Source organism: Oncorhynchus kisutch, linkage group LG8 (assembly GCF_002021735.2).
Source record: "Oncorhynchus kisutch isolate 150728-3 linkage group LG8, Okis_V2, whole genome shotgun sequence".
NCBI classification, from domain to species: Eukaryota; Metazoa; Chordata; class Actinopteri; order Salmoniformes; family Salmonidae; genus Oncorhynchus; species Oncorhynchus kisutch.
In genome coordinates, this window is record NC_034181.2 from 78,291,062 (window position 1) to 78,304,372 (window position 13,311).

The window sequence follows — 13,311 nt, forward strand, 5'->3', positions numbered from 1 at the left end:
CTCTTTTTCACCCCTCCTTCCTCTCTCTCTCTCTCTCTCTCTTCTTTCTGTCCCCTTCCTCCCCTCTATCCCACTTTCTACTCTCTCTCTCTGTCTCTCCTAACCTTCTCTCCTATCCCTCACCTCCCCCCACCTCTCTGTCCCCACTCTCTCTCTCTCTGTCTCTCCTACCCCCCCACCTCTCCGTCCTTCCTCTCTCCTTTCTCTCTGTTTCTCTTACCCTTCTCTCCATCCCCTGCCTCCTTCCCTACTCAAATCAAATTGTATTGGTCACATACACATATTTAGCAGATGTTATTGCAGGTGTAGTGAAATGTTTGTGTATCTAACAATACACAACAATACACACAAATCTAAAAGTTAAAAAAAATGGAATTAAGACATACATAAACATTAAGACGAGCAATGTCGGAGTGGCATTGACTAAAATACAGTAGAATAGAATACAGTATATACATATGAAATGAGTAAAGCAATATGTAAACATTATTAAAGTGACTAATGTTCCATTATTAAAGTGGCCAGTGATTCTGTGTCTATATATAGGGCAGCAGCCTCTAAGGTGCAGGGTTGAGTAACCGGGTGGTAGCCGGCTAGTAATGGCTATTTAAAAGTCGGATGGACTTGAGATAAAAATCTGTTTTTCAGTCTCTCGGTCCCAGTTTTGATGCACCTGTACTGACCTCATCTTCTGGATGACAAGCCAACTTTCTTGAGCCTCCTGAGGTTAAAGAGGTGCTGTTGCGCCTTCTTCACCACACTGTCTGTGTGGGTGGACCATTTCAGATTGTCAGTGATGTGTACGCCGAGGAACTTGAAACTTTCCACCTTCTCCACTGCTGTCCCGTCGATGTGAATAGTGGGGTGTTCCCTCTGCTGTATCCTGAAGTCCACGATCAGCTCATTCGTTTCGTTGATGTTGAGGGAGAGGTTATTTTCCTGGCACCACTCCACCAGAGCCCACACCTCCTCCCTGTAGATCGTCTCGTCATTGTTGGTAATCAGAATGCAATGATGATTGAGTTGGAGGCTTGCATGGCCACGCAGTCATGGCTGAACAGGCAGTACAGGAGGGAGCTGAGAACGCACCCTTGTGGGGCCCCTATGTTGAAGATCAGCAAATTGGAGCTGTTGTTTCCTACCTTCACCACCTGAGGGCGGCCCGTCAGGAAGTCCAGGACCCAGTTGCACAGGGCGGGGTTCAGACCCAGGGCCCCTAGCGTGAGTTTGGAGGGTAATATGGTGTTGAATGCTGAGCTGTAGTCAATGAAAATCATTCTTATATAGGTATTCCTCTTGTCTAGATGGAATAGGGCAGTGTGCAGTGTGATGGCGATTGCATCATCTGTGGATCTCTCTATACCCCCTCCCCTCTCTCCCTTACCTCCCTTCTCTCTCCTCTCTATCCCCAAGTTATGTGGTAGTCCACCAAGGTCATGTCACTACCAGTGTCTGTGTTTACAGGATTCCTGGTCTAGTCTTAGATTACCTGTCTCTGTCAATATCAGGTCAGCCATAGCCTTGTCGCGAACCAGGCTCACACGTGACTTTAGCGGTATGACAACGTGAGACTAGGTCAGCCATGTTATAGGTCTAGCAGGACTTGTTGCAGAATGTAAATCAGAGAATGTAAACCCTTCCAGGCTTCTCTCTTCCTGGCTACCTGGATATATTTCAGGATTCACCTAGTCCTTGTTCCGATTCGCCTCTCTTCTACGAAAATGTGCACTTGCACACTCCCTGTCATGAATTTCAAAGGATTGCTGTAAACTTTGGCTGGAGGGAGTCTCCACCATCCATGACAGGGAGTGTAGAAGTGAACACTTTGAGAGAAGGGTGGAGAATCAGGATGTAGCACTAGAGTAGAGGGACTGCCTGCACCCAGCAGTCGCTGTCCATTCTCCTGTGGTGCTGAACTTCAGAATTCCGATTCCATCGCCGTCCACTTCTGTGGGTCTATTAGCTTGATTGATTGATTGAGCCTTTTACTCCTGTGGCAAGTTCACCAAGTCATACCTCAGTCCAGACATGCATGTTAACATTCTGCCTTTTTCATTTCCCCTGACAGAGCACGATAAGCACCGTCTATGCAAGAGCACAGAGTACATGAACCTTCACTTTAAAGTCAAGTGGTTCCACAACGAGTACGTCCGTGAACTGGCTGCCTTCAAGGACACACCCCCTGAGTATTCTCTGTAAGTAGTGTACTGCACGCACACACACACACACACACACACACACACACACACACACACACACACACACACACACACACACACACACACACACACACACACACACATATACACAGATGCACAAAGATTATGCCCCCAAAACATGCTACCTCTCACCATTACCAATAACAGGGGAGGTAAGCATTTTTCTGGATATTTATGCTTTTTCACTCATCATGATTCACAATTCCTTCATAATTATCCGTAATCATGGTACTTTTTTAAAAAAAGTTTTAAAAGGGTTCTTCGGGCTATCTCCATAGGATAACCCTTTTTACCTCCAGATAGCACCCTTTTCTACATGGAACCCAAAAGAGTTCTAACTGGAACCAAATGTATTTTATTAGGATCCCCATTAGCCGATGCCAATGGCGACAACTAGTCTTACTGGGGTCCGACACATAACAAAATTACAATAAAATATAACAATAAAACCTAACAATTTACAATAAAAGTGACTCCAAAATGATCCAATACAGTATTTACCATTTCTATTGGGCACAACATAAACCGAAACACAACTGAAACAAACTGCAAATGCATCCAACAAGTTTGTAGAGTCACGTGCCAGGAATATGGGACCAAATACTACACTTTTGACTAAATGTAATACACTACAAGTGAAACTGTCAAATACTTATGACACCTTCAAATGGGGGGACTAGATATATAAAGTGCTTTCATTTCTAAACAGTGAAACAGATGTGTATGACAATACCCTGAAATGAAAGGTGACATACTGAACTGTTGCCTTGTATTAAACATTTGATCTCAAATCCAAAATGAGTTTAAAGACAAATAAAAAAAATAGCTTCACTTTCCAGATAAATACACACACATTACACCAGCTGAGTGTTCTCTGTAAATACTACAGCACAGTGTTTTATCCGTGATTATGTCATGTTGTCTCCAACAGTACACACACATTACACCAGCTGAGTGTTCTCTGTAAATACTACAGCACAGTGTTTTATCCGTGATTATGTCATGTTGTCTCCAACAGTACACACACATTACACCAGCTGAGTGTTCTCTGTAAATACTACAGCACAGTGTTTTATCCGTGATTATGTCATGTTGTCTCCAACAGTACACACACATTACACCAGCTGAGTGTTCTCTGTAAATACTACAGCACAGTGTTTTATCCGTGATTATGTCATGTTGTCTCCAACAGTACACACACATTACACCAGCTGAGTGTTCTCGGTAAATACTACAGCACAGTGTTTTATCCGTGATTATGTCATGTTGTCTCCAACAGTACACACACATTACACCAGCTGAGTGTTCTCGGTAAATACTACAGCACAGTGTGTTATCCGTGATGATGTCATGTTGTCTCCAACAGTACACACACATTACACCAGCTGAGTGTTCTCGGTAAATACTACAGCACAGTGTTTTATCCGTGATTATGTCATGTTGTCTCCAACAGTACACACACATTACACCAGCTGAGTGTTCTCGGTAAATACTACAGCACAGTGTGTTATCCGTGATGATGTCATGTTGTCTCCAACAGTACACACACATTACACCAGCTGAGTGTTCTCGGTAAATACTACAGCACAGTGTTTTATCCGTGATTATGTCATGTTGTCTCCAACAGTACACACACATTACACCAGCTGAGTGTTCTCGGTAAATACTACAGCACAGTGTGTTATCCGTGATGATGTCATGTTGTCTCCAACAGTACACACACATTACACCAGCTGAGTGTTCTCTGTAAATACTACAGCACAGTGTTTTATCCGTGATGATGTCGTGTTGTCTCCAACAGGAGCAGACATATTACTTTAATCAGGCAAATAAATACAGTCATTCAATCAACCTACACAAACACACCCTACATGTACAACTGAGTATTCTCTGGAAGTACTGTAATATACCCAGACAAACACACCCTACATGTACAACTGAGTATTCTCTGGAAGTTCGGTAATATACACACACACAAAAAAACACACACCAAGTTCAGTTTACTTCCTGAATTGATTGAATTGAAATAGAATGTAGCCCATCCCTGCCATACATCTTAAAACCCAAAGTGCTTTACAAATCGGCATTTAAAACTAGATTGAAAACATTCAAGGAGAGAATGTCATGAGGGTCAGGTAAAAAACAGGTGATTGTATTAAATCCTTAAAGATATGGAATACTGCTCTCCCAGACAACCTTGCTAGTGCCCTCACAGAGAAGCACCTCCCTGTCACTGCTGGTCAAACAGCATCCAATCCAATAAAGAGTGAGTTGTGAATGACACCCACCTGCTGCTGTCATTTAAACACAAAGCACCTTCAGGAGTTAAGGACACACACACCGCCCACCTTATTTATGATCCCTTTCTCTTGTGGCAGATGCCCTTAATCAAGGAGCACAGCAGGGAACACACTTTTAACACACACATACTATGTACAGTATACTCACTGTGTGTGTGTGTGTGTGTGTGTGTGTGTGTGTGTGTGTGTGTGTGTGTGTGTGTGTGTGTGTGTGTGTGTGTGTGTGTGTGTGTGTGTGTGTGTGTGTGTGTGTGTGTGTGTGTTTGTTTGTGTGTGTGTGTGTGTGTGTCCTCCAGGTGGTTCGAGCCGTTTGTCATTCAGTGGCTGTCGGAGAATGAGGATGTTGCCATGGACTTCCTACACGGAGCTCTGGGGAGCGACAAGAAGCTTGGCGTGAGTACTCACACACGCTCCTCTTTCCTCACTCGCTCACTCTCACTCGTTCAATGTCTGGTAGTCCTCTGTCTCTTCTCAGTGAGGGATGAATAAATAACAGCAGTGTTGACATACAGCCCTCTGCTGCTCTGCTCACCCCAATGAAATACTGCACCATTGTGAAGAACTAAAGCTCTCTCTCTCTCCCTCTCCTCTTTTTCTCTCTCGGCCAATCTATTTCTCTCTCTTTCTTCCCCTTCTCTTTCTCGCTCTCTCCCTCCTTCTCTGTCTCTTTCTCTGTCTCTCTCTGTCTCTTTCTCTGTCTCTCTCTGTCTCTTTCTCTTTCTCTAGTTCCAGCCAACGTCGGAACATGTCCTGTTCTCCTGTTCGGTGGTGGATGTGTTCACTCAGCTCAACCAGAGTTTTGAGATCATTAAGAAGCTGGAGTGCCCCAACCCACAGGCCCTGGCTCACTTCATGTGCCGCTTTGCTAAGGTCAGGCACTAACCCCCAACCTACTGTCCCTAGCTGTGTGTGTGTGTGTGTGTGTGTGTGTGTGTGTGTGTGTGTGTGTGTGTGTGTGTGTGTGTGTGTGTGTGTGTGTGTGTGTGTGTGTGGTGTGTGTGTGTGTGTGTGTGTGTGTGTGTGTGTGTGTGTGTGTGTGTGTGTGTGTCCAATACTATTTCTGTTTTGATATTGTTACAACTCAGTATTGTTCATTCCTTTTCTTGTATTTTTTCTAGACCATCAACAAGGTTCTGTTGCAGTATGCTGCAATCATAACCAAGGATTTTGGCTTGTATCTGAACCAGGAGAAAGTGGTAAGTGTTCTCTGGATGCACATAATGATCATTCTGCACACAAAAAAAGATGGACCAGCCCATCTAGCATTCACCTAAACTTCCCTCTGGCCAGTCTGGTTCTGAATAGTACTGTTACATTCTATATGTATAATAACATGACTGTGTCTCTGTGACAGCCCTGCATCCTCATCAACAACATCCAACAGCTCAGAGTTCAGCTGGAGAAGATGTTTGAGTCCATGGGAGGCAAACAGGTCTGTACTGTAGCAACCCCTTACCTTTATACATACCCCTTACCCTTTACCCCAACCCCAAGACCATGGGAGGCAAGCAGGTCTGGATCTCTTCTTCCCCCCTCATATCCCCATGTTCCCAGACCCTCCCTGGCCCTAATCCCTGTCCTACCCCATCAGACAATCCTCACCTTCCCCCTAGATCTGTCACTATCCCTCTGAAGTCTGGTTCTATTTCTCCACTCTTCTAACTCTTCTCCCTCCATCCTGTCTGGTCTTGTACGTTCTACTTTGTTTCTTTTATAAATGTTGTTTTATGAATGTATGGGGGAAAGCCCTTAGTCTGTGTCTTGGGTTTCAGATATTCTAGCATGTCCCCCACAACTCTTTCTGTCTCTCTGGCTCTCCCTCTAAGTCTGCCTGTCAGACCCCCTCTAAGTCTGTCTGTCTGTCTCTCTGTCTGTTTCTCCCTCTAAGTCTGTATGTCTGTCCCCCTCTAGCCTGTCTTTCTGTCCCCCTCTAAGTCTATCTGTCCCCCTCTAAGTCTGTCTGTCTGTCTGTCTTTCTGTCTCTCTGTCTCTAAATCCATATATCTGTCTCTCTGTCTGCCCCCCCCCCAAGTCTCTGTCTGTAAGTCTATCTGTCCCCCTGCTCTAAGACTATCTGTCTGTCTCTAAGTCTATCTGTCAGTCTGTCTCTCTACGTCTCTCTAAGTCTGTCTGTCTGTCTGTCTGTATGTCTGTCCCCCTCTAAGTATGTCCATCTGTCTGTCTATCTGCCTCTGTCTGTCCCCTCTAAGTATGTCTGTCTCTCTCTCTCTCTGTCTCTCTATTTGTCTGTCTCTAAGTCTATGTCTGTCTCTCTGCCTCTCTGTCTGATCCCCCCTCTAAGTCTATCTGTATGTCCGTCTCTCTGCCTCTAAGTCTAACTGTCTGTCCCCCTCTAAGTCTATCTGTCTTTCTACCTGTCTCGAAGTCTGTCTGTCTCGCTGCCTCTTCCTGTAAGTCTATCTATCTGTCTGTCCCCCTCTAAATCTATCTGTCTGTCTGCCTCTCCCGCTAAGTCTATCTGTCTGCCTCTTTTCCTCTCACTGTCTGTCTGTCTGTCTGTCTGTCTGTCTGTCTGTCTGTCTGTCTGTCTGTCTGTCTGTCTGTCTGTCTGTCTGTCTGTCTGTCTGTCTGTCTGTCTGTCTGTCTGTCTGTCTGTCTGTCTGTCTGTCTGTCTGTCTGTCTGTCTGTCTGTCTGTCTGTCTGTCTGTCTGTCTCTCTCTCTCTCTCTCTCTCTCTCTCCTCTCTCTCTGTGTCTGTCTTATCCTGAGAATATAGCAACAGTTTTCTATTATGTGCATGGTGTCTCTCCTGTTTCTAACATTTTAAATGCCTTGAGTTGTGTCTTCTGTGGTCTTGTGTTTCCCCATTCTACCCTGCTCTCTTTCAAGGAGGAGGGGGCTGTGTCCTTTTGCAAGGTGTGTAGTATAGGACTCCTACTTCCTAACATCCTAACCCCCCTTTACTAAACATAGGACTCCTACCTCCTACCATCCTAACCCCCTTTACTAAACATAGGACTCCTACCTCCTACCATCCTAACCCCCCTTTACTAAACATAGGACTCCTATCTCCTACCATCCTAACCCCCCTTTACTAAACATAGGACTCCTACCTCCTACCATCCTAAACCCCCTTTACTAAACATAGGACTCCTACCTCCTACCATCCTAACCCCCCTTTACTAAACATAGGACTCCTACCTCCTACCATCCTAACCCCCCTTTACTAAACATAGGACTCCTACCTCCTACCATCCTAAACCCCCTTTACTAAACATAGGACTCCTACCTCCTACCATCCTAACCCCCCTTTACTAAACATAGGACTCCTATCTCCTACCATCCTAACCCCCCTTTACTAAACATAGGACTCCTACCTCCTACCATCCTAACCCCCCTTTACTAAACATAGGACTCCTATCTCCTACCATCCTAACCCCCCTTTACTAAACATAGGACTCCTACCTCCTACCATCCTAACCCCCCTTTACTAAACATAGGACTCCTACCTCCTACCATCCTAAACCCCCTTTACTAAACATAGGACTCCTACCTCATACCATCCTAACCCCCCTTTACTAAACATAGGACTCCTACCTCCTACCATCCTAACCCCCCTTTACTAAACATAGGACTCCTACCTCCTACCATCCTAACCCCCCTTTACTAAACATAGGACTCCTATCTCCTACCATCCTAACCCCCCTTTACTAAACATAGGACTCCTACCTCCTACCATCCTAAACCCCCTTTACTAAACATAGGACTCCTACCTCCTACCATCCTAACCCCCTTTACTAAACATAGGACTCCTACCTCCTACCATCCTAACCCCCCTTTACTAAACATAGGACTCCTACCTCCTACCATCCTAAACCCCCCTTTACTAAACATAGGACTCCTACCTCCTACCATCCTAACCCCCTTTACTAAACATAGACTCCTACTCCTACCATCCTAAACCCCCCTTTACTAAAAATAGGACTCCTACCTCCTACCATCCTAACCCCCCTTTACTAACTAGGACTCCTACCTCCTACCATCCTAAACCCCCCTTTACTAAACAATAGGACCGCCTACCTCCTACCATCCTAACCCCCCTTTACTAAACATAGGACTCCTACCTCCTACCCATCCTAACCCCCCTTTACTAAACATAGGACTCCTATCTCCTACCATCCTAACCCCCCTGTACTAAACATAGGACTCCTACCTCCTACATCCTAACCCCCTTTACTAAACATAGGACTCCTACCTCCTACCATCCTAACCCCCCTTTACTAAACATAGGACTCCTACCCTCCTACCATCCTAACCCCCCTTACTAAACATAGGACTCCTACCTCCTACCATCCTAACCCCCCTTTACTAAACATAGGACTCCTACCTCCTACCATCCTAAACCCCCTTTACTAAACATAGGACTCCTACCTCCTACCATCCTAACCCCCCTTTACTAAACATAGGACTCCTACCTCCTACCATCCTAAACCCCCCTTTACTAAACATAGGACTCCTACCTCCTACCATCCTAACCCCCTTACTAAACATAGGACTCCTACCTCCTACCATCCTACCCCCCTTTACTAAACATAGGACTCCTACCTCCTACCATCCTAACCCCCCTTTACTAAACATAGGACTCCTACCTCCTACCATCCTAAACCCCCCTTTATAAACATAGGACTCCTACCTCCTACCATCCTAACCCCCCTTTACTAAACATAGGACTCCTACCTCCTACCATCCTAACCCCCCTTTACTAAACATAGGACTCCTACCTCCTACCATCCTAACCCCCCTTTACTAAACATAGGACTCCTACCTCCTACCATCCTAACCCCCTTTACTAACATAGGACTCCTACCTCCTACCATCCTAACCCCCTTTACTAAACATAGGGACTCCTACCTCCTACCATCCTACCCCCCTTTACTAACATAGGACTCCTACCTCCTACCACCTAACCCCCCTTTACTAAACATGTGACTCCTATCCTCCTACCATCCTACCACCCCTTTACTAACATAGGACTCCTACCCTACCTACCATCCTAACCCCCCTTTACTAACATAGGACTCCTATCTCCTACCATCCGAACCCATCTTACTAAACATAGGAACTCCTACCTCCTAGCCATCCTACCCACCCCCTTTACTGGACTCCTACCTCCTACCATCCTAACCCCCCTTTACTAAACATAGGACTCTATCTCCTACCATCCTAACCCCCCTTTAACTAAACATAGGACTCCTACCTCCTACCATCCTAACCCCCCTTTACTAAACATAGGACTCCTACCTCCTACCATCTTAAACCCCCTTTACTAAAACATAGGACTCCTACCTCCTACCATCCTAACCCCCCTTTACTAAACATAGGACTCCTACCTCCTACCATCCTAACCCCCCTTTACTAAACATAGGACTCCTATCTCCTAGTTCCTACCATTCTAACCCCCCTTTACTAAACATAGGACTACTACCATATACCATCCTACCTTACACCATTTACTAACATAGAAGTCCTACCATCCTACCTAACACCCTTTACTAAACAGCCTACCTAACACCCTTTACTAAACAGCCTACCTAACACCCTTTACTAAACAGCCTACCTAACACCCTTTAGTAAACAGAACTCCTACCATCCTACCTAACACCCTTTACTAAACAGAACTCCTACCATCCTACCTAACACCCTTTACTAAACAGAACTCCTACCATCCTACCTAACACCCTATACTAAACATAGAACTCCTACCATCCTACCTAACACCCTTTACTAAACAGAACTCCTACAATCCTACCTAACACCCTTTACTAAACAGAACTCCTACCATCCTACCTAACACCCTTTACTAAACAGAACTCCTACCATCCTACCTAACACCCTTTACTAAACAGAACTCCTACCATCCTACCTAACACCCTATACTAAACATAGAACTCCTACCATCCTACCTAACACCGTTTACTAAACAGAATTCCTACCATCCTACCTAACACCCTTTACTAACATAACTTCTACCATCCTACCTAACACTCTTTACTAAACAGAATTCCTACCATCCTACCTAACACCCTTTACTAAACATAACTTCTACCATCCTACCTAACACTCTTTACTAAACATAGAACTCCTACCATCCTAACTAACACTCTTTACTAAACATAGAACTCCTACCCTCCTACCTAACACCCTTTACTAAACATAGAATTCCTACCATCCTACCTAACACCCTTACTAAACATAACTTCTACCATCCTACCTAACACCCTATACTAAACATAGAACTCCTACCATCCTAACTAACACTCTTTACTAAACAGAACTCCTACCATCCTACCTAACACTCTTTACTAAACATAGAATTCCTACCATACTACCTAACATTAGTCTAAAGATTAGTCTCCTACCATCCTACCATTCTTTATAAAACCCTTTAGGCCTACTAAAGATAAGTCTTCTACCATCCTACCATTCTTTATAAAATCCTTTAGGCCTACTAAAGATAAGTCTCCTACTATCCTACCATTCTTTATAAAACCCTTTAGGCCTACTAAAGATATGTCTCCTACCATCCTAACATTCTTTATAAAACCATTTAGGCCTACTAAAGATATGTCTCCTACCATCCTAACATTCTTTATAAAACCCTTTAGGCCTACTAAAGATATGTCTCCTACCATCCTAACATTCTTTATAAAACCCTTTAGGTCTACTAAAGATATGTCTCCTACCATCCTAACATTCTTTATAAAACCCTTTAGGTCTACTAAAGATATGTCTCCTACCATCCTAACATTCTTTATAAAACCCTTTAGGTCTACTAAAGATAAGTCTCCTACCATCCTACCATTCTTTATAAAACCCTTTAGGTCTACTAAAGATAAGTCTCCTACCATCCTAACATTATTTATAAAACCCTTTAGGCCTACTAAAGATACGTCTCCTACCATCCTTACCATCTTTCAGTTAGAATTGGATTCCTTAGAAATGGTTGTGGTCCTTCATTCTGTTTAACCTGATGAAGATCCTCTGGATGGAAACAGTGGTAATTAGGACCATACAGTGTGAAGGATATTATTTATTTTAGCATAGGACACCTTAACTATCCCTACCACCATCTACTGAACTATAGTAAATGCATGTACCCGCACCCCAATCCCCACCTATGCTTCTCCCTCTCTGAGCACCACACACACAGACATACAAACACACCCCACCTATGCTCTCACTCTCTCAGCACCATGTGCCACAGGGCATACGGACTCAGAGCTACCCATCTGTCATCTAGCCCCCGCACTCTGTCATCTAGCCCCCACTCTCTGTCAGGGAGCAGTATTCATCTGTCATCTAGCCCCACTCTCTGTCAGGGAGCATTATTCATCTGTCATCTAGCCCCCGCTCTCAGTCAGGGAGCAGTATTCATCTGTCATCTAGCCCCACTCTCTGTCAGGGAGCAGTATTCTTCTGTCATCTAGCCCCCACGCTCTGTCAAGGAGCAGTATTCATCTGTCATCTAGCCTCCACTCTCTGTCAGGGAGCAGTATTCATCTGTCATCTAGCCCCCGCGTTCTGTCAGGGAGTAGTATTCATCTGTCAACTAGCCCCAGTCTCTGTCAGGGAGCAGTATTCACCTGTCATCTCTCCCACACTCTCTGTCAGGGAGCAGTATTCACCTGTCATCTAGCCCCCACTCTCTGTCAGGGAGCAGTATTCATCTGTCATCTCTCCCCCACTCTCTGTCAGGGAGCAGTGTTCATCTGTCATCTAGCCCCCACTCTCTGTCAGGGAGCTGTATTCATCTGTCATCTAGCCCCCACTCTCTGTCAGGGAGCAGTATTCATCTGTCATCTAGCCACATTCTCTGTCAGGGAGCAGTATTCATCTGTCATCTAGCCCCACTCTCTGTCAGGGAGCAGTATTCATCCGTCATCTAGCCCCCACTCTCTGTCAGGGAGCAGTATTCATCTGTCATCTCTCCCCCACTCTCTGTCAGGGAGCAGTATTCATCTGTCATCTAGCCCCACTCTCTGTCAGGGAGCAGTATTCATCTGTCATCTAGCCCCACTCTCTGTAAGGGAGCAGTATTCATCTGTCATCTAGCCCCCGTGTTCTGTCAGGGAGTAGTATTCATCTGTCAACTAGCCCCAGTCTCTGTCAGGGAGCAGTATTCACCTGTAATCTAGCCCCCACTCTCTGCCAGGGAGCAGTATTCATCTGTCATCTCTCCCCCACTCTCTGTCAGGGAGCAGTATTCATCTGTCATCTAGCCCCCGCGTTCTGTCAGGGAGCAGTATTCACCTGTCATCTAGCCCACTCTCTGTCAGGGAGCAGTATTCATCTGTCATCTCTCCCCCACTCTCTGTCAGGGAGCAGTATTCATCTGTCATCTAGCCCCCACTCTCTGTCAGGGAGCAGTATTCGTCTGTCATCTCTTCCCCACTCTCTGTCAGGGAGCAGTATTCATCTGTCATCTATCCCCACTCTCTGTCAGGGAGCAGTATTCATCTGTCATCTAGCCCCACTCTCTGTCAGGGAGCAGTATTCATCTGTCATCTAGCCCCCACTCTCTGTCAGGGAGCAGTATTCATCTGTCATCTCTCCCCCACTCTCTGTCAGGGAGCAGTATTCATCTGTCATCTAGCCCCACTCTCTGTCAGGGAGCAGTATTCATCTGTCATCTAGCCCCACTCTCTGTAAGGGAGCAGTATTCATCTGTCATCTAGCCCCCGTGTTCTGTCAGGGAGTAGTATTCATCTGCCAACTAGCCCCAGTCTCTGTCAGGGAGCAGTATTCACCTGTCATCTAGCCCCCACTCTCTGC

At 45.3% G+C, this 13,311-nt stretch overlaps 1 protein-coding gene across 1 annotated transcript in view; it reads left to right on the plus strand.

Annotated features, from left to right (window-relative positions):
* LOC109881087 (protein unc-13 homolog C) overlaps positions 1 to 13,311 on the plus strand; it is a 222,597-nt gene that overhangs the window by 133,472 nt on the left and 75,814 nt on the right. The window contains exons 20-24 of the mRNA XM_031829463.1: positions 2,069 to 2,195; positions 4,816 to 4,912; positions 5,246 to 5,389; positions 5,638 to 5,715; positions 5,874 to 5,951. Coding sequence (XP_031685323.1) covers positions 2,069 to 2,195; positions 4,816 to 4,912; positions 5,246 to 5,389; positions 5,638 to 5,715; positions 5,874 to 5,951 — 524 coding nt within the window. The remainder of the gene's footprint in view (positions 1 to 2,068; positions 2,196 to 4,815; positions 4,913 to 5,245; positions 5,390 to 5,637; positions 5,716 to 5,873; positions 5,952 to 13,311) is intronic.